The 26,273-nt window shown below is 38.3% G+C and overlaps 1 protein-coding gene across 4 annotated transcripts in view; it reads right to left on the bottom strand.

Annotated features, from left to right (window-relative positions):
- Window positions 1-26,273, bottom strand: part of SAMD4A (sterile alpha motif domain containing 4A) — a 299,107-nt gene that overhangs the window by 46,665 nt on the left and 226,169 nt on the right. For all 4 annotated transcript variants that reach the window (XM_036749045.1, XM_036749048.1, XM_036749047.1 and 1 more), the window contains 4 exons: window positions 20,778-20,887; window positions 18,759-18,845; window positions 8,564-8,861; window positions 4,688-4,773 (listed from right to left, as the gene is read on the bottom strand). In XM_036749045.1, coding sequence (XP_036604940.1) covers window positions 4,688-4,773; window positions 8,564-8,861; window positions 18,759-18,845; window positions 20,778-20,887 — 581 coding nt within the window. The remainder of the gene's footprint in view (window positions 1-4,687; window positions 4,774-8,563; window positions 8,862-18,758; window positions 18,846-20,777; window positions 20,888-26,273) is intronic.

The following is a 26,273-nucleotide window of genomic DNA, read 5'->3' as shown; positions in this document are numbered from 1 at the left end:
TTATTTCTTCACAAAATGAACCATTGATTCACCTATGATACATTAGATTTGTTATTTATTTAACCCAGGTGTACAGGTGGTAGTGAACCACTAAGGACATAGGTGGTATTCAGTGAAGTGCATTTCTGCACTCCTTCAATATTACAAGTCACATTATAGTAATATAGGAGCTAGAGGCTAGCAGTCTTGGGCATTGGCTCTCCATAGTTATTTTTACCTCCACGGTTTCAGTTTCCATATGCCAGGGCACTGTCCTGTAGAAGTGCCTCGGGTATGACCTATCACTCTTCTGTAACTTCTAATAATTCTGGGTTTGGATGGGGCATGGTCATTCTCTTATTTACCCAATATGAGTCTTTGACCTCAATTTGTTGCATTGGCAATGTCCCATGGATATCTCCAGAAACTCACCACTCACCAGATCCCAGGTCAAACCAGCATTGTTAATATCATATTTGGAGAAGTAAGCATGTTTTCAAGACAGATGATTAAGATCGTTCCTGAACCTGGTATAGTTGCATTAATGCTTACCAGAGAGGAAAAAGGCCCCATGGGGTGAAAAATCATGAGATAGGGAAGTAGCAAGAAGCCTTTAACAGATGGAGAATAACGCCCTAGGACAATGAGGTATTTGGGTACCAGAGGCAGTAGAAATAGAAACCTTTGTCCTTCCTCTTATAGCCACTCTATACTTTCTCACTGCTTTGTGACAGGGTTGGTCCCCAGAGCCCCTAAGGAGGAAGGGAGGGCATTCCAACTTAGTCAACAACCTTCCTCTTCTCCAATTAAAGAGTAATGTTTACAGCCAGTGAAAGAGAGTCCTGTCTAAGGGAATCCTGCTTAGCCCTCAGTAGGAATGAACAGTGTGTGCCACATGGGGGCCTCAAAGGGAATGTGTGTTCGGTAGGCATGGAATAACTTGAGGCTGTGGAAATTATTCATACACATTCCTCTTTCTTGAACTAAAAATAATAATAACAAAACTGTTAAAGAACATTTTCCCCTTTTAAAGTGGAGACAGGGCTCCTCCTCAAGCTTCCTGTTCATAAGTTACCCCTCCTGCAATCAGGACATGTTTTGGTAGCATTAACATTTGACAAGCAAGAGCAGGCTGAAAAAAACCTTGATCCTTGTATTGCTATCCCTTATATGCCACAAAAGTGGTCAGAGAGAGAGAAAAAAGAGAGACAAGACAGAGAGAACATCCTGAAAATGTGAATCAGGCCAACATTTATGGGCTGGCATATGAAGCAGGCATCATATGGATGACTGGATAACTTTTTACATATAAGTGACTAGGCTGTGTCCTATAAGGACACCAAGTGGAGAGGTTTTCTGTATTCCTATATGCTGCAGGCTCAGTTTCGATGACTAGATACCAGGAAAGGAAAGTCAAAGAGTTCTACTTGCTCTTCCCTCTATATCCTATCTCATCTCCTCTTTCCATCTGTGGCCTTTGTTTTCTTTGAGTGACTCAGCTTACCTCATTGAGCCTCGCTGGGTGCTGGGGCTTCTCTTCCAGGGCAGGAAGCCCAGTGACCATGCCTGGGAACAGAGAACTTCCTGTGTGAGGAGTCATGGGGCTGGCTGAGGGGAGGTGTTGACTCCAGAGCCACGCCCTATTGGCTGTTAACCTAGGGGTAGGGGCCAACTCAAGAACCAATCGGCCTTGGTCATTCAGGCGGCGCTTGATGATGTCAAAAACTCTATAAGAGGGGAGAAGATGACTTGAAGATTCCTCTTTCCTTTTCCAGTTGGTGTGGGAACAGCGGCAAGCGTGACTCTGGGCCAGCCCTTGCTCTTGGGCCGAGCCCAGATATTGGTAACTATGAATTGTATTGGGTCTGTCTGTTGATATTTGTAATTTGTTTGTATTTTGGTTTTGAGGTTTGGGGTGCTTATTCGTTTCCCCCGAACTAAATGAATGTTCTGAACCTCAGGGTGCTGGCTTTTTCCCCTGAAGTAAGTGAATGAATCTGTATTGGGTCTGTCTGTTGATGCTTGTCTCTTTGTTCCCCTGAACTAAGTGAATGCTAACTGAATGCTGGCGTTTTCCCCCTGAACTAAATGAATGTTGTCTGTATGCTAAGTGAATGCTGGATTAAAGTAAGCTGGTCAACCCCTTCACCGTGCTTTCCTTGTTTAAGCAGGTAGAAAGAACCTGTGCTTTCCCGGCATCCCGGCAGCCTCCCGGGTGCTGGCTGTGGGGGGGATCTTACGCCCCCACAGAAGCTGCTAGCCAGATTGTTGAACAAACTTTACCTCAAGTCTGGAAGGCCCTCTTTTCCTTACCTCCACCTCACAGAAGCCCTAGCTTGTTTCAAAGCTCAGCTCAAGTGCCATATCGCACGGGATAGTTCTCCCAGTGTCTAATGTCCAACCCTACCCTGTTCTGCCAAATTATTTTGTAGCCAATTTGCATTTTTTTCCTTGTTCATATCATTCTCCCACAGTGGAGCTTAAGTGTCTTGAGAGCAAGTGTAATTTTACTTTTACCATTCTATCTATTCTGCCCTAGCACTTAGTAGGTGCTTAACAAATACCTCTTGAATGAAGGAATGAAGGTAGGGAGCATCATCCTATATCTTCTTTTGGAGGCTTAAGGGATCACTGCTCCTCTCCTCTTCTCGCAAGGGGAATCGTGCTTTACCTGAGGGCCTTCTGCCCAAAGGAAGGTTAATTTTGGTGGCCAAAACCTACCCAGTTAGCTTGGAGTTTACTGGCTAGATTTCCTTCTCAAAGACCATCCTTTAAACCCAATTCATTCTGGATCTCACAGACGGGAGAACAGTAGGTTCCTGCCCAAGTACCACTTAATTTGGGGGGGCCCCCTGGCTCAAAGTGAATGTGAGTAGCAACTGTTTGTTCTTTAGACCAGCAACCCTGACTGTTTTCTTCTCCCAGTTTGATAATTTTTTTTAAATGAAAGGGGCAATTCCTTGACTAGCTTCTTAAAGAGGCCTATGGGCGTTGCCTCACCCTCCATGGCTCAAATCCAATTCAATTGCAAGTGTCATTATCTCATGATAAGGGGTCTCCCGAGTCTTAATCCTGAACTATCTTCTCCACTTATGAATGGCTGTAAACTTCTTGAGGGTACCCTTTCTAATTTCCTTTTTTTATAGACAGCGCACATTTACACACAAATATAACAGGCATAAAAGAAACCCAAAGATGCAAGGAGGGGGCATACAGACAGAGCTGGGAAAAGGAAAGTCCAGGTTACTGGTCAAAGAGAAGGTGGAAACCATTACAAATGGCCTGTTTTCTCCATCTGGCTCTCTGGATTGGCTTCTTTGCTCTGAAGAAACCATTAGAAAAAAGGTTACTGTAAAAAAAAATTCTTGAAGCAATTCAATATTTTAAAGAGTCACAAGTGTAAGCTATTAATGTAGTTAGTTGATCAGATGTTTGACAACTCAGGCTAAAATATCTGGACAAATAACTACTTTTTTCAGGCTGTGAGGGGGGAAGAAACATGGAAAAGGCAGAAGATGGCTCATGAGTGAGGGTGAAATTAAAAAAGCTAAAAGTAAAGATCAAAACAAATTCTTTTCTACTTTGAGGGAGAAAGCAATGGGGGCTTCAAGAGTGGCAAAAGACTCTCACTGGGGATTTGATAGAGAATTTAACTTTGGCCTTGACCAGAGGCCACAGCTGCAGTGCCTGATGGACAGCTGGTGAGGGCATGAAGGCGAAAGAGGGAGTGGGAACACGGGGAGAGAGCTGGAATTCTGCAATTTATATCTTCCTCCACATAACCCAAGGTTCTCAGCTGTCAAAGAGTTGGCACATCCTTCTCACATATCATTTCATGGCTTGTTCACTGTACATAGTCCTTTATAATACTTTATAATCTCATTTTATGTCTACATCATGGAAAAACCCTACCAAACTTGATTTATGCAAGAAGGTAATTTTGAAAGCTCAGAACCTAACACTATAACCACTGTGGAAAGTTTGGGAAACCTTAGAAACCCCAGCCTATCCTTGCGCATATGGCCCTCCACCACCTCCTCCTTCCATATATTTACATATAACACTCCAGAATACATGTATTCCATAGACCTAGGACTTTTTTCTCTTCATAAAGTAAGATTCCTCATTTACTGTATTCCCAGTAGGTATATGTCCTCAACACATCTCAGTTTGTTTTCAAAGGTTAAATATAAAATTATATAAAATTAAATATAATATAAATAATATAATATGTTAATATATAAAATGTAAAATTATAAAAATTACAAGTCAACACAGAAATATGCCACAATGTATAAGAACTGTTCACACACATGCATGCGCATACACTTTTTCTCTGTGTCTACGTGTCTATCTGTCTCTGACTCTCTCTGTCTTTTTCTGTGTCTCTCTTTCTGATTCCATGAGCCAAGCAGTAGAATATTTTACTCTAAAATGAAACAGTACTGAAAATGTTAAGGGCCAGCTTGGGTTCCATGCTGACCACCCCCTCTGCTTCATTGCTTAGGGGATTTTTCACAAAGTCAAGCATTCATTCTTAAATCAAATTTCTTGATTTTATATGAATTCTTGGACACTTTAAAAGACAGGCTGAGTTTTTAGTCGGCCAGAGTGTTGTTCTAATAGGAAGAATATCAGCTTTACACAAATGTTGAGTCATTTCTAAATCATTATGTACAAGTGTCTCAAAATGCTTGTCACTACTTACCTCATGAATTAGACACTTGTCTATGAGTTGTAAATAGGAACTTATATTTTCCTCATCAGGTCTAGAGACCAGGAGCTGTGTACACACTGCAAAGGGAAGGAAGAGGTTAGAAAACTGCACATGTTTTTCTGAAATGTTAGTTTTGCCAACCCAAAAGGAGGCGGGGGTGGGAGAAGTGCATGTCTGATCGTATTTTTATGTAAGCTTAATGAAAAACACAAAAAGAACCTGTTTTTCCATTCTGTCAATTTCAAATGAAATGGAAGAGTGATTGTCTAGAGAAACCCTCTAAGTTAATACCAGTTATACCGTTCTATTTTAAGCCCTTTGCTACTGACTGTGAGATGAGAAACATGGTGGCTGTCTGTAATGCACCTAATTTATGTCTTTGAAATGAGCTAACTGACCATTCTTACTGAAATGAAAAAAACATCCAAGAACACATTTTGGAGGCATAGTTTCTCCCATTTCTCCTCTCTCTCCTCCCCTCCCTTTTCTCTTCTTTTCCCCTCTTCTCTCTCTCCTTCCCTTCTTTCTCTTGTCTCTATTTTGGTCATTTTTACAAAGTTCATGCATTCTTCCAAGTCAAATACGATTTTATTTCTCACTTGTATCTCTTTCTTAAAAACATATACATACCTAGTTCCTATCAAATTAACGTTTTTCTATTTTATAGATGATATTATTTCCACACTGACCAGTATGCTGGATGAATGTTTATCTACACACAACTCAGAACTACTGTTCACTCACAAAGCAATAGGCTAATAGCATATACAGAGCGCAAAGTCAGCAAGTGCAAAAATGAAGATTCCCCTTGTTTCCCTAGCTTAATCTCTCTCTGCTCAATTCAATTAAATAATTCAATAATAATTAAGTACCTAGAATGTGCAGAGCACTAGGGAGGCAAAGACAAAATGAATGTCCCTCAAGAATGACTTACATTCTGTTTGGAGGGGGAGAGGGGATGCAACAGCTAAAGAGATAATTAAACGGAATTTAAAGAGGATGAGATTACTTATAACAAAGGGGATCATAAAAGGCTTCCCATAGGGGTGGAAAATGACCAATTGAAGGAAATATATATATATGTATGTATTCATATATACATGTATATGTATGTATTCATATATACATACACATGTGTGTTTTTGGGTGTGTTGTATGACTTGTCACTCAGAGATCCAACGTTGGCACTGGTGGCAAAATAGTACCCAACGGGAGATATTCCTCACCAGACAGTACTATGGACCAGGCCAAGCTCAACCTAACACTTATAGATGTAAAAAGTCAGAAGTATTACTTCCTACTCCCTGGCCAACTTTTCTGTAGGCTTGCCTTGCCGTGGCAGGCTTGCCTTCTCCTCTATCCCATTCAGTTCTGGAACCATAATCAAATTATCCCAGCCATTTTTCCTAAGAGGAGTGTATTAAACTCCTTTCTGGTTTTACTCATTATCTCTGTTACTTTATGGACCAAAGTGGCCTTTCCTGGCTCCCACTCCCCTATGCGAGTCATCTTCCTCTTACATTAGAAGGTAAACTCCTTGAGGGATTCTTTACTTTTGCTCTTTTATCACCGGTGCTTGGCACATAGTAAGAGCTTGATAGATGCTATTTCACTCACTCACAGACATTCATTCAAACTATCTTCTATGTACCTTTTCAAATACCCAGAAACAAAAACTCCTTGAAGGAAGAGGAACACTTTGGATTGTTGCAAAAAGTGTTTGGTGTCCAAAATGTAGGAAGACTTTGGATCCAGTAGGCGTGTACGTTAAGGCAATTTCCTTGCATGTGGGCTTACTATGAATGAATGCATCTTCTTACTTTCTTGAACTCTCTTCACTGAAAATCGCTTCTTACTCAGACTCAGCTAAGCCCCTCCTGGGGCAGGCTCTCTTTAAAATACGCAGTGGAAAGTTTGGGCATAGAATAAAAAAATCATAGCTTATGAGGAAAATGACAATTTTTCCTATGATGTCATCATGGGGTTGGTTTCATACACAGAGAAGATCTATCTGTTTTGGAACCATTCTCTAAGAGTCAAGTTTGTTTAAGAAACATTGAGGGCCATTTGGGAGGGGGTACAGTGGATGAGAGCATGGGACCTGGAATTAAGAAGTCCTGAATTCAAATTTGGCCTCAGACACTTATTAGCTGTATGACCCTGGGGAAGTCACTTAACCTGTTTGTCTCAGTTTTCTAATCTGTAAAATGGGGATAATAATAGTACCTACCTCTCAGGGTTGTTATGAAGATGATCAAATGAGATATTTTTGAAGCATTCAGCGCAGTGCCTGGCATATAGTAGGTGCTTAATAAATGCTTGTTTCTTTCCTTATGTAAAAGTGAGCCTTTATAACGTATGTTTCTTTTTAACAAAATTGGGTTCTTTAAAAATGCCTAATATTTAATACTAAAGATAAGAATGCTCCTTCTCCCCACTCTTATAAGGAATATTTTTAAGTGACTGAAAGGACTTTTCTAACCTCAGTGTCTTATTTCTAGCTGGAAAACTTTTTTAAATCACTTTGCCACCCATCATTCTATCTTTCCCTCTGGTCTCAGAAGATGAGATGATGCTTCTACTTTCTCTTGATCCTAATCCCTTGTCTTCCCCAGGGTCTTGTTCCACTGATCCTATATATTCTCTCTCTCTCCTATCTTTCCCTTTTTTGTCTCAATGTCGGTATGTATTTCTCCCCCCTGCCCCCATCTCTTTCTCCTCTGTTGCTATCTCCCCATCTCCTCTTCGCCCCTTGGCTTTATCCACTTTTGCCTACAAAAATGATCTGGTTTCCCTGATCCTAAAAACAAATAGAAAAAAAAACACCCCAGAACAACAACAACAAATCCCTAGCCTTGATCTTCTTTGCACATACCCCCTCCTCTACTGCTCACTACCACCAAAAAAAACCCAAAACAAACAAACAAAAAAAACCCACCAGAAAAAACCCATGGAAAAAGCAACCCAAAACCAAAAAAACTATCTCAAGCTTTCATCTTATGGCTGTGGTTTGTCTTCCCTTTTGTGTCAAACTTCTAGAAAGAGTGTTGACTATCTCCACTTTCTCACCTCCAGTTCAATCTTCAACTACTTCTGTACTTTTACATTATTCTACTTAAAGCTGTTGATCTGTGGTCTTCAAAGACCTTAAAAGAAACCACACAGTCCAAATTCAAGATCTTTTTCAGTTTTCGTCCTTTACTTTAATTAAAAGTATCATCTCTTTACTATGAAATGGATCCTAACTTTGCTCTGTCCTGATCATAATACATTCTCACAGTGAGGAGAAAGTAGGGAAAAAAGGTAGTTGGAGCAGAAAGAGGAAGAATGAGGATAGTTTAGTGATTGAATGCCTCACCATCATAAAATAATCTCTCTTTTTAAAGAAGAGATTTTAGTGGAAGATGTCTAACCTAGTCCCTCAATACTTGAGAGAGAAATCCAAACACTCCATTCTTCCCTCCTCCTTCCTATTACCCTAATACAAGCCCCCTCATTTACCAACTTCGTGCAGCCAGAAGAAGAAGTGACAGAGTAAAGGGGGCATGCCTTTCTCTGGACAGGAGGTATACTATGCTATAAGCAGAAGGTGCCAATACCCTTTCTATTTTTTACTAACTTCTGACCTTATGCTGACCATGGAGGAAAAAGATCCTAGCGGGATAGAATCAGCCACTGAGGATTGTCTGTTTCTTAAATTACCCCTGTCAGAGTCTCACGCCTTGTGAGGTACAAATGGCAAATACACATCCTATTTCTGAAGGAATGAGCAATTATCTCTCTCTATGAAGAGAAAAGGGGTGTGGTGCAGAGAAGGAGAGAAAGAGATAAAGAAGAAATTGGAAGCAGAGAGATATCCCATTTCACCTTTTCCCATGACTCTTGTGAACTGTCCAGGGAGATCGCCTTCGGGCAGAGGTGCCCCTGCAGATTCTCCCTCGCAGCCACTCATGTGGTGCTGCTGGATTCCACCTCCTGCTGCAGAGTCCTTACACTCAAGAGCCTGGTTATCAGAACCGATCAGAGAAGGTTGGTGACGAGGCTCTGACTCCTGGCTGTGTTCCTCTGTGTTAGAGCTCTGGGAGCAGTATGCTTTTATTGGAGTAAGGATCATCTGGTGCAATTCTTGCAGTGGGACACGCAGGTTGCCCCCTTCTAAGATGTCCTGAAAATTTAAAAATAAAAGAGCACAGTTAACAACATGAAGCCATATGCTCTCCATTTGACCTATGCAACCTTTTGGCTTCAGTTTTCTGTTTGGTAGAAAGGGAAACTGGGGGTATAGGAATTATTGTATTTCTGGACCTTAATGAAGGAAGAATAGCAGCTGAGATACCCAGAGGCAGTTCATAGGAGAAAAAAATCCAAAAAATGGTGCCAATAATAAAACTTTTGGCCTTGGATGTCTATACATAAATGCCCAAAGCTTAGGCAGCAAGATAGAAGAATCAGAGCAAAGAAAGGCAAACTCACAACCTCAGTGGGGTTTGGTTCTATTTTGTTGGTCTTAAGGAGAGGAAAGAGAAACAAAAGGAGAAAAGAATGAGCAGGGAAAAGAAAAACAAGGAAAGAAATGAGGAAGAAGGGAAAAGAGTTTAATATTTCTTATAATTAGGATATGCCAGAAAAATGGAATACAATTATGTATCCCCCCCATCAAAAGAGGGGATCTCATTTACCTCATTCCTTACTGGACTCAGGCAAAGCTGAATTAAATGCACATTCAGCTAACCACAAAAATAGAAATTCTGAAAATCAAATAAAAGATGCGTGAAATTAAAAGAAAAAATACTAAAGAATGAAAAAGGAAGATTAGGAACTTTTTTGGGGGGAACCTAATAAAATAGACAAACCATTACTGATTTCATTTTTAAAGGACTGTGATGAATGAATTATCAAAATGAAAAAGGAAAAAGAAAAACTCAAAGTAGATGAAGAAATAAAGGAAATTATTAGAAACTATTTTACCCACTCACATGTTCAACAAAACTGGATTTAAATGAATGTATGAATATTTACAAAAATATAAAATACCCAGATTAGCAGAACAAGAAATGATCTAATCTCGGAAAAAGAAAATTGAAGAAGTCACAAATTAGTTTCCAGAGAGAAAACACTCAAAAGCAAATCGATTTACATGTGAATTCTACTAAAGAATAATGTCAATATTACATAAATTGTTTACAAAAATAGATAAAGAAGGCATTTTATCTAACTCTTGAGATAACTATGATCCTAAAGACCAAATCGAGAGAAGATAAAGCAGAAAAAGAAAACATAAACTAATATCTATAAACTAATATCTGATGAATAGTGATACAAAATACTGAATAAAATACTAGCAAAAAGGCTACAACAAAATAATGAAAAATTATATATACATATTATAATCAGGTTGGATCTATGCCAGGGATTCAAGATTGGTTCAATTTTAGAACTATAAACATAATGTAAATCATACTAATAACAAAAGCAATAGATACAGAAAAAGCTTTTGGCAAAATATAATATCTACTTATGCTTTTAAAAAAACACATTTGAAAGCATAGGCCAAGTGGACCTTTACTTAATATAGTAAATAATATCTCTTTAAAACAAAGAACTAGGGGTAGCTAGGTGGCACGGTGAGTAGAGCACCGGCCCTGGTGTCAGGAGGACCTGAGTTCAAATCCGGCCTCATACACTTGACACACTTACTAGCTGTGTGACCTTGGGCAAGTCACTTAACCCCCACTGCCCTGCCAAAAACCAAAACGAAACAAACCAAAAAAATCCCTAAGAATTAGTATCATATGTAAGAGAGAAATAGAGGCTTTTCCAATAATACCACTGGTAAAACAATGATGTTCATTGTTGCCACTATTATTCTCATTATTCAATATACTAATATAACAAAAATGGTGTTACTACCTAAAATAATTTATTAATTTAATGCCATACCAAGCAAACTAACAATGTACCACTTTAATACTAATAAAACTCACCCAGAGAACCAAAAGATCAAGACTGTCAAGGAAAAAATAAAGAAAAAAGTAGGAATGAAGAAGTTTAGCAGTGTTTAATTTCAAACTATACTATAAAGTAGTAATCATAAAAATTCTTTCATATCAGTTAAAAAAATAGAAAAATTGATCAGATTAGGTAAATAAGACCTAAAAGCAACTTGACATAGCAGCACAGTGTTCAATAAAACTAATAAAATCCTGATATCATTGTCACAAATGCTAGAAGGGAAAGAAAAGCAATGAAGTATCTAAAGAGTAAAGGCACATCAGATCACTGATGAACTCCAGTTTTTAAAAAGGATATGTACAAAATATGGAAACATTGACAGATAACAGGATGAATATAAAAGTGACATAACAGAGATCTGGGGAATTAAGGCATCTTGTTTAGGGATAGAATATATCTTAATAAGAGATAGTAAGAAGGATTTACCTAATCTAAAAAGGTTCTAAGCTGAAAAGGAAGAGGAAGGGTGAAACCTGCTTACACATATCGACCAAGTTAGTTAACCATTGACATCGAGCTAGATATCACTGAGGTGTTTCTGTAGGCAGAAATCTTGCCTATGTACCAAAGAAGCTAGATATCATTGAGATTCTCCCTCATTGAGAATAACTACAAATGTAGGAATAAAAGTAGGAGAAAGTCGTAGAAATTCACAGGAGACATAATTCAAAGAAATCAGCAAAAACAAAACCCATGGCCCTCAGATATAGACTTAATGTAAGGAAAAACTTCCTAATTTATACAAAAGTGGAAGGGATTGGCTAGGGAGATAATGAAGGTCTTCAAGCAATCTCTATATAAATGATAAGAGATAGAACTTCATTCACAAAAGGAAAAATAAAGATCAAATCGAGTAAGAAAACACTTGTAAATTATTTTGCATACTTTAAGATGCTTGATTGTCATCGTTATTATTAATCATATCTCTATATCATCATAGCTTGATGTATTCCAATTCTAGTACTTGAAATATTTCCTATTCCCACTAATAGGAGGATGAGGGGGAAGAGAAAAAAGTATTTCTGAATTGTCCTCAAAGGAATAGTTTTATTACCTTCAGTATGATAGTAATTATACAAGTTTTCCAGCAAACTTCTTGGTCAAGGAATTAAAAAGCAACAAGAAGACTTGTGAGGCTATTCATAATTTGCGGTTCTCAAATTTCTTTGTAGTAGCAAAAAAAAAAAAGCAATCTATTAATTAACTATAGGAGCAGTCTAAAATATCACTAATGTGTAACAATGGCCATCTTTGCAGATAGGTGAAAAAAAAAATTTAGCTCTGCAAAAACATGTGTACTAATTCACAGATTTTTTTTCCTTAGCCTAAATCTTATAACTTTTTCCTCTGGAGAGTCTTCTATAATCTTAGACCAAGAGACTACCTACTAGTAAGCATATCTCTATTAAAAATACTCATAAAGCCTCCCACTGTTTGTAAACTTTTCCCAAACACCAATTTCAATGAAGTCTTAACCAGATGGAAATAAAAAGTCAAGAAAGCATTTATTAAATTGCTTTAAAGCCAACTTATTTGCTCTGGGCCTTAAGACATGTGCGAAGTTTTCTGAATTCACTCTATCAATTAATCTATCAATATATTTATTAAGTGCCTACTACATGCCAAGTATTTTGTTGGGCACCAGCTACATAAAGAAAAAACAATGAACTAATCCCTACTCTCAAGGAGCTTGTGTTCTAACAGAGGAGAAAATATGTATGTATATGAATATATGCTGAATAAATATAAAATAAATATAAGGGAGTTAAGTTTAAGGTAGTTAGGGAAGGCACTAGAGTTGCAGTGAGCAGCTAAGGTTTCGTGTAAAAGATGGTGCTTTAGCATGGTCTCCAAGAAATTGAGGGATTTTAGGAAGTAGAGATGAGGAAGAAGGACACTTGACACAGGGGACTGAGAGTAAAAGGCACAGAGATAGGAGATGGAGAACGGAGAAAAGGTGGATTTGGCTAGACTGAAGAGAGCCAGATGGGGAGTAATGTGTAATGAGTCTGAAAAGCTGTGGTCAAGTGGCAAAGAATTTTTAAAAACAAAAAGAATTTATATTTTATGTTGAAGTCAAAAGGAAGCTAGAATTTATTTGTAGGTGAGTGACCTCATGTATACTGAAGAAAAATCACTTTGGAAGCTGAGTGAAAGATGGAATTGAAAGCAAAGAATATGGCACCCTCACACTCAAACTAGTGAGTTTGGTCCCCATGGGAGTGGTTACTATTTCAAGGCTCTGCTCCCAAAACTAGCTCACAAGTTCCCATCAAGGTGCTTTCCATTAACAGTCAGATAAACATAATTAGCTTTTAGTAAAGGCTTTTACCAAATTGGCACACTAAGAACAGCAGCTAAAAAAATATTCCTTCATAAACCCAAGGAACATTCTCCCACAGATACATGAGGATAGAGGGCACAAACATATAGAGCACAACGTTAGTGAGGCAAAAATTTAGGGAATATATGTGCCTAGGGCAACTTGCAACTCCAAAACTACAAGATCTTTTCTCTCCTAGCAGAGTCCTTAGAAAGCTTGGCCACCCTAGCTACATCTTCTCTCCTGGGTAGGTGGTTCAGCCCAGGGTCTGCTCCTCTCTCCAACTTGACTATTTATTGGAAGAGCTAGTTCTCTCTTTATTCCATGGTCAGCTCTTTTCTCAGCTGCCAGAGGTCTCACTCATATAACTGAGGAAGCTGACTTCTTCTTCAAGACACTATTTGTATGGTATCCATGTCTGTTTGGTATATGTGATGGGGTGCTTGGGTGCTTGAGCTTGGACCCCATTCCAAGATCACATTTCTCCCTAGCCTCAAAACACTCTGCCTAGCAATAACTCATGAATGGGCCCAAGTAAGACAAACTATCTTTCCCTATCACAAGAACAAGCTGACCTCTGAAGAAATTATCTTGTAAAAATGAGACTATTTTGTAACTACAGAATTATCATGTATTGATTTCCAAAGTTACCATGTTTAATCCAGAGGTCAAACTATGGACATCAACTTTCAAGGTATCTTGCTACAGATATAACAGACCGAAAGCATACCTCTGAGAAACCCCTTCCCCTGGTTTCCCATAGTGAATGATGCCAGTGATCAAGGTTGTAGGTTATTACCTAATTAGCATATCTGCCAGATAATCCACTCCCTGTCTTATATAAGCTTTAGCATCATTCTGGTTAAGTTGCAAGTTCCTTGAGAAGCTCTGCCCTCTATAATAGCATAATAATAAACTTATGCTAATTTGACTTAGATTGCTTGAGTCAGTGAATTCATTCCAGACAACTCCTGTCCTTGAGGGGTCCCTGAACCTCTCAAACCCCATCATTTCTTTGGTGTCAGATGGGATCTCTGCTCCCTGGTAGATGCAATGTCTCTTAGTGGTTAAGTAGCTCCACTTTCAAATGACTTGGTTGATTTAGTTGAGGAGAGAAAAAAGAAATCTCTTCTTCCCTATTCAAGAATGGTTCCCTCACAGGGTTCTGTTTCTTTCTTCACTTCTGACTCCTGGCTTGCATTAACTTAAAATTGATTCTCAAACTATCTTTTAAGGCTCTTCAGAGGATGTGGCCATTTTCCATCAGCCAATAGAGTTGCCTCTTCTGATTCACTCAGAGAAGGTTCACACTTGTAAACTCATCACCAGTTGCTATTGTTTGACAATCACCATAAAAAGGAACAAGGGACTTTATAGAACTAGTAAAAAAAAAATCATAATGCAAATCAAATGGAAAAATAAGTACATAAAAATATTAAGAAACACCCTAAATTTAAAGGGGGTAGCTAAGCAGCATAGTGGATAGAATGCTAGGTTTGGAGTCAGGAAGACTCGAGTTCAAATCCAGTCTCAGACACTTACTAGGTAGGTGACCCTGAGCAAGTCACTTAACCCTATCTGACAGTTTCCTCACCTATAAAAAGAGCTGGAGAGGAAAATGGCAAACCATTTCAGTATCTTTGCCAAGAAAATCCCCAAAAGGGGTCATGAAGAGTCGGACATGACTGAAAAAATGATTTAACGACAACATCAAAACTAAAAGGAAAAGCTGTCAAAATAGTTATTATCAAAGCTATTGGGCAAAAAGCACAAAAACTTCTGAAAATGATCAATGGAATATAATGGATCTGCAAGATACCCAGCTAAATTTATGCAAATGATTAGTGTTTGATGAATCTTTAGAAAATAAAATTTAGGAAACATATTCATTATTTAATAAATGTACTTGGCAAAAATATTGTTGATTCTCTACTTCCAGTTTCTGTGGCAGGAGCAGACAAAGAAGCACTTCAAGTGAATACGCCATGTAGATGACTTGTGTAAAGTTGAATTGGGGGTAATTTGGCCGAATTTGGGAGAAAACTGATGAAAAATTGAAGAACAGCACTCTACAATGTCAGATACAGGTTTAGATTTTACTTTTGGGGTGAAAGATAAGGATCAAAAATAAGAAGGATTAGAAAGGGATTAAGGGAGGAGAACCTGAAGAGGCAGATTCTGGGAACTGTAGGAGAAAGTAGTCCCAGGTAGGAGGTAAGGAAGATAAGGTAAATGGAATAATTAGAGGATTAAACAAACTGACACAGTGAATTGTTAGGTAGGAAAATTGGTGAAACAGATGAACACGAGAATGAAGGGGAAATAGGTGTGGTAGTGGTGGCTGGTTGTTGTCCTATGATATCACTATGCTAGAGCCAAGTTACAATGTGTCAGATTGGCTGGTCAAACCAATACAGGCTTAGAATGTTCTACCATAGGTCCTGCACAAATAGCCCACATGAACATTTGGGGTGGATTCTCTAAATTCATGCACCTCACATTTCTTCTGAGCTACTTCAATTCTGCTTTGCTCATAGAGCACAGCACCTTCTCTGATGAGGGCACGCCAAGTTGAGTGGTCCTGTGCCAGTGTCTTCCCATGTCATGCAATCTATCCCAAAGTTCTTAAGAGAGACCTTGAGAGTGTCCTCATATTCTCACTTTCAAGTAGGTGTGGTGTGAGGTCCACAAGTTAATAACAGCAGCTAGCATTTGTATAATTCTTTAAGGTTTGGCAAAGTACTTTTTAAAAAATTCATTTTTTCCTTACAACAGATCAGCAAAGTAGGAGTTATTATTACTCCTATTTTATTTTTTTTTGGAAGGGGGAAAGGCAGGGCAATTGGGGTTAAGTGACTTGCCCAAGGTCACACAGCTAGTACATGTGTCAAGTGTCTGAGGCTGGATTTGAACTCAGGTCCTTCTGACTCCAGGGCTGGTGCTCTACTCACTGTACCACCTAGCTGTCCTATATTATTCCTATTTTATACAGCAGGAAGCCTGGGATGAATGAAGTTAAGCGACTTGCCCAAAGTCACACAGTTAGGGTCTGAGGCTGGATTTTGACTCAAGTCTTTATGACTCTAGATCCAGCAGTCTTCTCCACCATCCCACGTACACCAGCCTTTACATCTATTTATAAGCTATTTAGTTATTACTATTAAGTTATATTATTAACTACTCTAGTTATGAGTTATTAAGAGGTGACAATTGGCTTAATCGTGAAGTGAAGATTAATTTCTTGTGGTTCAATATGTGGAAGAGAGTGTCAAGGACAAGACAGATGTATCAGACTAATTTTTTCCCCCAGACAATTTATCCTTGTACAGGAGTGTTCCCATGGAGAAAACTTGTACCAGAACATCTTGGCAACAGTTAGGAAACTTGTCCTATAGAGTTTCCTGGGGGCACCGAGAGATTAAGGGGCTTGCTTAGCCAGTTTGTAACCGAGGCTGTAGCTCAAAAGAAATGCGAGAGGCACAGATTTAGAGAATCCACCCCAAATGTTCATGTGGACTATTTGTGCAGGACCTGTGGTAGAACGTTCAAAACTTGTATTGGTTTGATCAGCCATTGTCTGACACATTGTAACTTGACTCTAGCATAGTGATATCATAGGACAACAACAAACCACCACTACCAAGCCTACTTCCCCCCTTCATTCTTGTGTTCTTCTGTTTCACCAGTTTTCCCACCTAACAATTCACTGTATCAGTTTGTTTAATCCCATGCTGGATTGTAAAAAGATTTTTTAAAATTATGTACAACTAAAAGGAATATAATTAAAAGAAAAACAACATATTGGGGAAATATGTATGGTAAATTTGATGAATATAGACTTGACATCTAAAATATACAAGAAAATTTTAAAAAATCACTATTGTTAATCCCAGGTCTACTTTGAATAAAAGGTTAAAAGATTGTTGTCATTCAGTTGTTTCAACTGTGCCCAACTCTTTGTGATCCCCCCATCTTGGCAAAGATACTGGAATGGTTTGCCATTTCCTTCTCTGGCTCACAGTCCACATAAGGAACTGAGGTAGAGCGAAGTGACCTGCCCAGGGCCAAACAGCTAATACATATTTGAGGCTGTTGTTGAGTCGTTTCCCCCATATCTGACTCTTCATGACCCCATTTGGAGTTTTCTTGGCAGAGATACTGGAGTGGTTCGCCATTTCCTCCTCCAGCTCATTTTACAGATGAGGAACTGAGTCAAACAGGGTTAGGTGACTTGTCCAAGGTCATGAGGCCACATTTGAACTCGGGTCCTCCTAAACTTAACTCCAGGGCTGCCACTCTGTCCACTGTACCACTTAGCTGCCCATAAATGGTAAAATGATATAAACAGACACTATTCATAGGATTGTACAGTAAGAACTGTAAGGGACCTTTACAGACATCATGTCCAATCCCCCTCATTTTACAGATGAAGAAACTGAGGCATAGAGAGATTAAGGACTTGCCCAGTGTTGACAAGAAATACGAAGTCTCTGAGATGGTATTTGAACTTTGTTCTTTCTGCTTCCAAGGCCTGTGTACTATACCCTACATCATGTTGCCTCTCAAAGAGATGAAACCCAAATTGTTAACAATCAGTTGAAAAAACATTCAACCTCATTAATAATCAAAGAGACACAAATCAAAATAACTTTAAGGTACTTCCCCTCATGCCCATCAAATTAGCAAGAATAATTAAAAGTAAGGAAACTTAATGGTGGTAGGGTTGTCGTCAAATAAGTGTGCTCATTTATTGTTCACAGATTTGCCAATTAGTAGAATATTCCCAAATAGTGATGTGGCAATAAAAAAATAAAACACATATTTTGACCTTTGTTATGAAAATACCCTGATGTTGCTAGGTTTTCAAAGATTTTCAAAGCTGCATTTTATATAATTGTGAAAACTGTGGTCCATTAACATAATATATTACTCTAAAGTAATTATGGTGGACAAGTATAAGATTACAGAGAAACTCGGAAAGTTTCTTTCTTAGAAAAGCCTTTATAAAAAATGCAAAGCAAAAAAAGCAAACTAGGTATGATCATACAAGGGCAAAAATGGACAGAATTCTGATAAAGACTTAGAGAAAGAAAATGAAAACATGATGTGCTATTTACCTATTAAAATTAATTCATCTAAATGTATTTCTCAAGCATAGTTGTTTGAACTAGTGCTTAATGATAAAATAAAATCTCTTTAAAAAAACAATTGTCTTAAAGAAGGAGTAGATAGATCAATTTTCCTGTTTGGAAAGGAAGCGAAGATAGAAGTAGAGAGTATTTCATTTGCTAGAGCTGCCCGACATTTGAGCAATGATAAATTACTCATAAATATTCTTTGAGAAAATATGAATTGTTTTGGAAGGATATGTGCCTATCTCTCACCTACAGAATGTAAACTCCCTTAGGACGTAACTAAATTATTTTTGAATGAAATAGTAAAGATTTAAAGATAAGTGTAGAACTATCAAGTTACCAGTGTCAAGAGTGTGTCTTCAAATATTCCATTAAATTTTAGGTGTACAAAGAAAAGAGAGGAGAGCGAGAGTGAGAGCTCAAATAGAGAGAATTTGGGGTATTTATGACCCAGAAGACCTGATTTTGCAATTCTTTAATTTTCTGAATGTGGTTAGGGTTAGAATTAACTCTCAATAGGCTATTGGCTATCTAAAGATTTTCTCCTTGGCTACTTTTTCCATTATGGAAGTGTAAATGTCATATCACTTACCCTTTCTAAAGATTTTAGCAGGTTCTGTCTCTCCTTGAGCTTCTGGATGCTGATGACAATTTTGTGTCTTGCGCCTTTGGTAACATTCTATAATCAAATGGAAGTGTGAAAAGCACCAATTTTTAGCATTTTTTACCAGCTTGCAAAGAAATACATCAAAAGAGCCAGAAACAACCAGGGGATCACCAACCTAGCAGGAACCTCATATATTATTTAGTCTTTTCCTCTTCCTCTTTTGTACTTAAATGGTCATATGCCCAGGAATTTTACTCCACTTCTTTCTTCAGTTACCCATTCTAATGCTGGAGCTCTCATAGTAAGGAAACTCTTCTGTGTGTACCTATCTTAATTCCTTCTGCAGTAAAATTTGTCCCTCCCTCTCCCCCTGCCTTTTAAATAAAAACAAAAAACTGAGTCCTTTAATACAGATAAAGAACAACTGATCACCATCTTACTGATAGCAGTTTTTCACGTTCTTGAAGTATTGCAAATCATACTACTTACTCTGCTTCTCCAAGTTATCTAATTCCATGTGCTCTAAACTTTCCTGACTGTTCTTAGCTAATGTTAAATAACATGGAGAGAGAGTGTCCGTGCGTGCGTGCGTGCGTGTGTGTGTGTGTTGGGGGAAGGGAGGGTGCAGTCCCAAAAGCCTTTTTTTTTTTTAATAAAGGAAAAAGAGGTAAAAATCTAGATTTTAGGTTTTGGTGCCAAGATATGCCCAGGATTCCATCAGGCCTATATTTGAGGTTCCATTTTCTCAACTTCATAGCAATGCTTGACCAAAGAATCATCCAATAAACATTTGCTGAATGTCTTTGGCTATGTGCAAGTCATTATTAGAATGGTTCCTTTAGGTACAGAAATAGAAAGTCCTTTTCCTAATCTCATCTCTAATTTAAGTTTCCCATGACTAACTATATTCTATTCCAAAGAAGCCCTTTTTGAGGAAGGAAAGGGCAGGGATATCCCTCTGACTTGGAAAAAGAAGACATTATCGAAAAATGAGCCTACTTTTTGAGATAAATCACAGGGAACTATGTTTTTGATCTACACTGGACAGTGGTTCAACAGAATTAAAATATTCTGAGTAGTTTCTGCCAAGCTCTTGCCCTCCTTTCTGTGTCACTCACATTTAACAAAGTTACGACCCTGGGAACCTTACCTCACCCCACCCCCAGTTCTGACCCAGACAAAAAAAAAATTTGTTCTTAGAAACGATCCTCTAATCAACCCCAATATCCCATTGAGCAAATCCAGCATCCAAAAAGATGTAGGTGGAACTAGAGTTGAAATCAGTACAGTTCATGATTCTGGCAGAATTCAACTGAGTTCAACATTTGTCTAGCTTCTCAGTGCTGATATTTCAACCAAGTCTTAAGAAGTCAACTGAGGGCACTGAAAATAGAAGCTAAAGCTAGCAATCTGCTGGGAGGTACACGTTGAAATCAGGGACACTAAAAATATTGTTAATATCCTCTTCCTGCAAGGAAAATATTATTAGCCCATTATGTTCATTAATTCATCCAAATCATTGTTCAGAGGAAACTGAAGTAAATTCTCAACATGCAAACAGGATTTTAACCAAGAAGAAACAAAGACAACAGCCAAGTCTATTTACACAAGCACAGCATGGAAGGAAACACGCTCATTCTTAGGGACTCTGTTGGCTTGCCTCTGGCAGGGGTCACTTTTGAAAAGATGCTTTTTAGGGAGAAGGAAGAAGTTGGCTCCTAAGTAAAATGCAGAAGGCTAATAAAAATGAACAAAGAACATCCAAATCTCATTGGCTTGTCCAAGTTATTAATGGTGGAGGCAGAAAAGCTGGTATAAATTGAAACACAGTAAACTATAAATTAAAAGACGAGGCTGGACGTGATTTTAGAAACGACTCGCAGGCAGGTCAGGCCTCTTGTGTGGGAAATGAGTCATTTCGAACCCGATTTTCTTAGGACAAGGATGCCATGTCCCAACTTGATGCCCGATCTGAGAAGATTTAGCCATAAGACAGGAACCTACCTGAGCCTCCAGCTGGCATTCCGTGAGAGCCATCATTTCCTCATAGGTCATCTGGGAGAAAAGCGCAGCATATTTGTGCAGGCGGAGGCTTTTTAACCAGGCGGGAACATCTATAGGATCAGAGATGAGAGAGATGGGGGAGTAATAAAGGGGAGAAAAGAGGATTAAAAAAAATAAGAATGGGAAAGGGAGATGCGAGGAAAAGAATGAAAGAAGAAAAGGGCAAGAAAGAGAGAAAGAAACTTCTGTTATTATATGCTTTACTATGCAACCTGCATTCATTTCGTCTTCAGATTTCCTAGGTGTCTTGCACACAACACAATGCTCTGGATGAACCACTTGATCATGGCTATGGAAATTTGTCAGTCAGTCAACAAGCAATTATTAAGAACTTATTAGTAATGTATAAATTACCTGCTGCCTCAATATACTCCTTTTAAAATTTCGGGTCAGACGAGCATGTTGGGACCGTTCCTCCAACTTCTATGAAGCTTGGGGTGGTAGGAGTACAGAGTCATGTATATAGAGTGTGTAGTCTGATCACTATTGAACGTATCTTTTTTACTCTGTGGAACGCTATGGGGTGCTTGGATCAAAAGAACAGCAAACGAGTGATGGGCTATGGATGTTTTTGTTACTTTTTCCTCCAAACCATGGAAGGAAGTTGATTATTTTTTGGTATGTTAAAAAAACAAGACAAACAACCAACTATTTAAAATAAAGGCATTTGAGGGGACCCAAAAGAAATCAATGGGCTAGTGAGCTATTTTCAAGTCAGACTACCCCAAATGAGTCTCTATCATAATGCAAACTCTGATCTGAAATGCCTATTAAATTTGATGAGTTAAAAATTCCAGACTTAAAAATATTAGCCAATCAAGCTAAATTAAAACCATGTTAAAAGTCATCTCATAAAAAGCTATAAAATCTTGCTATGAATGACTCAGACAAGACAATCACCAAAATCATTTCATTGCTATAGACTTTTAGAGCTCCAAGGGCTCTTAGAAATAAATTTTTCCAGCCCTTATATTTTCTAAGGTGGGAAACTAAGGCCCACTAGAAGTTAAGTGGTCATATGGTCACGCTCGAGGTCACACGGCTAGTGGCAAGACCTGGGATGAGGTCCCCTACATGCTCCGGCCTAGGGCTTTTACCACTATACCCCCACCTTCAGTTTCTCTCCCTGTAACATATACAAAAAGCTACAACTGGTCAGGAATGATATGAACTGATAATAACTGGAAAGTATTTTGAAATGGCAAAGCATCAGATCATCATTCATGATAATCACTGTGACACAGAATCACAAAATTTGAGAGTAATAGTCAAACCTATATCCCTCCAAAAGAGTCACCACTATAAGATCCCTGGAACAAAGTTTTTTTCTTCTTCTTAGGTTGTTAGGGGCCACAAATAGAAAGCTTCTGATTTTTCTGAGGTCAAAAATATTGCTTTAATAGGTGTCAATATGAAATATCAATAGGGGACAAATTATATTAAAAAGGCCTCTCAGACAAGGACAGTACACATTTATAAAGTTTGCAGAATGCCTTACGAATATCTTTTTTTTCTGGTAAATAGTATACAAATATCATATCTTGTTTGAGCTTCCCAATGACCTTGGGAAAGAGGTGTTATTATTGTCCCCGTTTCACAGAAAAGGAAACTGAGGCTAGAAGAATTTGAGTGTCTGGCCCAGAGTTACACAATTCACAAGTGTCTGAGGTCAAATCTCAGTTCAGGTCTTCCTGATTCCAAGTCCATCTACTGAGTCACCTACCTGCCCGGATCAACTATTGATTTCAATATGAGCTCAGAAAAGTGGTTTAAATATAGGTTATTACAATGGTCTAGATTCTCCCTAAGTGAAAGGGCAAAGAGAAGGAGAGCAATCACCACAAGATACTTGTATGTTTGGACCTGGTGATAGGTGTGCAAAAGCTTTCATGATCAAGGTTCCCAACCCACCCCAAAGCAAATGTAAGTTTTCTAACTCATAAATAATTTCTAAACATAATGAAAAGCTAAATACACTCAAAGATGTCGAAATGGCATTCCAAGTATTCACAGATACTTCTATACACTATCCACCTACATTTTTTTTAATACTGAATCTCTTCATCTCACTGCAAATGACATTTCACAGAAAATATTAATTCATATAAATCTTTCTAGAGCTTGTCAAGCAAGGGCCCTTCCCATTACGGGCACAGAGATGAAAAGATAGTAGGTAGAGAATACTGAAAAAGTATATTGGAAAAGACCCTGATATCGGGAAAGATTGAAAGCAAAAGAAGGGGACAGCAGAGGATGAAATGAATAGTGTCATGGAAGCAACAAACATGATCTTAGATAGACTGGAAGATGGTGGAGGACAGAAGGGCCTAGTGAGCTATGGTTCATGCAGACAAAAAGAGTTGGACACAACTGAACAACAATAACTGTGACCAAATCTCAAGAGGGCTTGGTTAAATAGTCTAGGAAGTGTCCGTTCAAGAATTTGGTGTCATTTCCTCTGGGTCTATTCTGACCCTTATTTTAACTTACAAAATGACTAGCCATCAGCTTAACTACGGCCTACTAATTCTGGCTTAGTCCATAGGTCCCAAGTTTGTGTCAGGCTTATTTGGGAATAACACAAGTTGCCATTCTCAAAAACATGGTTTCCTGGTCACATCAAGTTCACAATATGATATAATTTTACCCCTAAAAAGGTATAAAAGTACACCCCATGAGGCCAAGTAGTCAGCAGGTGACCTCTCTGTTTAAAGGCCATTTATTGCATATTAACTGAAGACACAACTAACAGGGTCATATAATACACTGCTGAGCTGTGCAGCCAATTAGCTAGTACTCCAGGAACAAGGGCTTGCAGAGTCTACTAGAAACCTGGGGGAGCCTTACTCCTTTATTCAACACCTAGACTGAAGAATAAACATATCTGAATACAGCAGCATAGAACTACCACACACCCAATGTTTGATTAGTACAGTGCCTGGCACATTGTAGGAGCTTGCTTTTATTTTATGGATTGATTGAGACACAAGAACTGAAAACCTTAATGCTTCAGCTCTCCTGGATAGTCCTAATGTAGGTCTGGGACGTTTAAGTTCTCTGGCTGTAAAACTCTTTGAAGATGAGATTTTGGCTCCTTCGCAATTTGGAAGTAGGTATTTAATAAATGCTTATTCACTGACTGATTCTTATTGTAACATGACTTGAGGAGGAGAAAAAGGCAGAGTAAAGTTCTATATCTGAAGTTCATACATCTCTGCTTTTCATCATTTCATAAATGGTATAAGGGCACCTACCTTTCATCAATCCCTAGGACATAAAAAATAAAGAGCATTTCTTAAAAGTTGACCATTCCTTCAAGGCCAGAAATCCAAATTCTTTGGCTGTAGGACTTTGCAAGACACTGGCTGACCAAGACACTGTCCTAACAAAACACCCAGAAAGGTCCAGATGCTAAACCTCAAATGAGCAACAATAAGAACCATAATAATGAACCCAGGATCTTCCTTTTAAAATCTATTAAACTCTTTTGGGGAGAAAAACAAGAAAAAATTCCCCTGTTTCCTAGGGAAGCTGATCCTTTTTTGAAGGGGTATGTCCCTGCTGGGCTCCTGAATAATGGCTACCACACAGTTGTGCAATTTTAACAGGGCTGCTTTATTAAGTGCCATAGGGCACTTAAAGGGTCCTCATTAATATGGCCATTACAGCTCAAACACATTAGGTAACCCAAGGATTCCTTTGCTCTGTGTGGAGGGGACAACTGCTTAGCCAAATGGTACATTCCTGAGATATGAGCCATATATAATTTTATATATATATAAATATAAAATTATATATATATATATATATATATATATGTACACACGTGTGTCTTTATATACATGTACATATGTACACACATATAAAACTTTTACCCCCTCAAGGTGCCAAATTCTGACATGACAATAACCAAGCTTTTCCTATATCAAAGAACTTCCAGCTGTGGACCACAAACCTAATGAGCTTTCTTTTCCTCAACAGGTGTCTTATTCCTGAGAATGTCAATTTTGGGGGAAGGGGGTGGAGTTTAGGGAGAAGCGCCTTGCATCTGTCCAAATTCAAGTGTTCATTTCTGACAGCTGCATGAATTTTCCCCATCTGTGGTAGGCAGAGGATAAGGATTCTTATTTATTTCCATTTTGCAGATTAAATAAACTGTGGCATAGAAAGGCTAAGTGATGAAAACAAAGTCATATTCACATTTTTTATTTCAGATTACAACTAGAGATTCTTAGCTCTTGTCCTCAATGACTAATGACAGTCATGGGGTGAAAAGTCAACACCTTCCATGGCTCCTTATCCTCTCTACCATCATATACTGGCACCAATAAAGTCTGTTTTTCCAATGTGTCATTCCAAAGGATGTCCAGATCTCTTACTCATGAATCAACAATGTAATTTAATAGAAAAAGTAATGGAAAAAAATCACTGGACTTGGAATTAGAAGACTTATGGCTTCCTTTATTACTTACTACTTGTGTGACCTTGGTCAAGTCATTTAACCTCTCTCAACTTCAAACTCCTGATCTGTAAAATGGGGATAATCATAGCACCTGTTCCACAAGGTTGTTTTAAAGTTCAATATGCTCATAAGGCTAATAATACATATGAATTACCTTGCAAATCTTACAATGCTACATGCATCAGATATTATTGTGCTGGATCAGAGATAGAGAGCCAAAAGGATCCTTAGAGGTCATTAGTGACAAACCCCGCTCCGCCCTCAGTTTTTAGACGAAACAGATCCATGGTTCAAACAGGTGGCATATGGGATAAGAAAGCCCCAGGCTTCGAATCCTTGCACCTTGACTCCGAATCCAGTGCTCTTTACACTGTATCAGGTGAGCTCTAAGTCCCCTTTCTAGCTTTAAATCCTATGAGAATTTCCATGAGGAGTTCCTTGCAAGAAGATAAAGTTCAGAAAAATATATCTAAATAGTCCAGCATCAGAATTCATAGAAAAAAAGGACTGAATTAAATGAATTACACCTGTAATCAATCAATGGACCAATAAGCATTTAGTAAGTACCTATGTGCCAGGCACTGTGCAAAGTGCTACAGATACAAATACAAAGAATAAAACAAGTATTACTCTCAAGCATTCTACATTGCAACAGCAAAAGACAACAAGAACATTTTTTAAAATGAAGACGAAAAAAGAATAAAGTATTAAAAAAATAAATATAGGATAGTTTTACATAAATTAGTTTTGGTAGGGAAAAAGAAAAGGTTTCATGTAGAAAGCTGTACTTCATCTCTGTTTTGAAGGAAGACAAGAATTTCATGATGTGGAAGTGAGTACAGAATATATTGCAGGCATAGGGACACAGAGATGGAAGGTGGAGCGCTCTGTGTGTTTTGCTGGATTGCAGAATAAGAGAAAGAAGAGGATAATATACAATGGGCTACAAAGATAGGTTGGGGCTAAGTTGTGAA

Source organism: Trichosurus vulpecula, chromosome 3 (assembly GCF_011100635.1).
Source record: "Trichosurus vulpecula isolate mTriVul1 chromosome 3, mTriVul1.pri, whole genome shotgun sequence".
NCBI lineage: Eukaryota > Metazoa > Chordata > Mammalia > Diprotodontia > Phalangeridae > Trichosurus > Trichosurus vulpecula.
The sequence above is the reverse complement of the archived record's forward strand: the minus strand, read 5'-3'. Positions and strand labels throughout refer to the sequence as shown.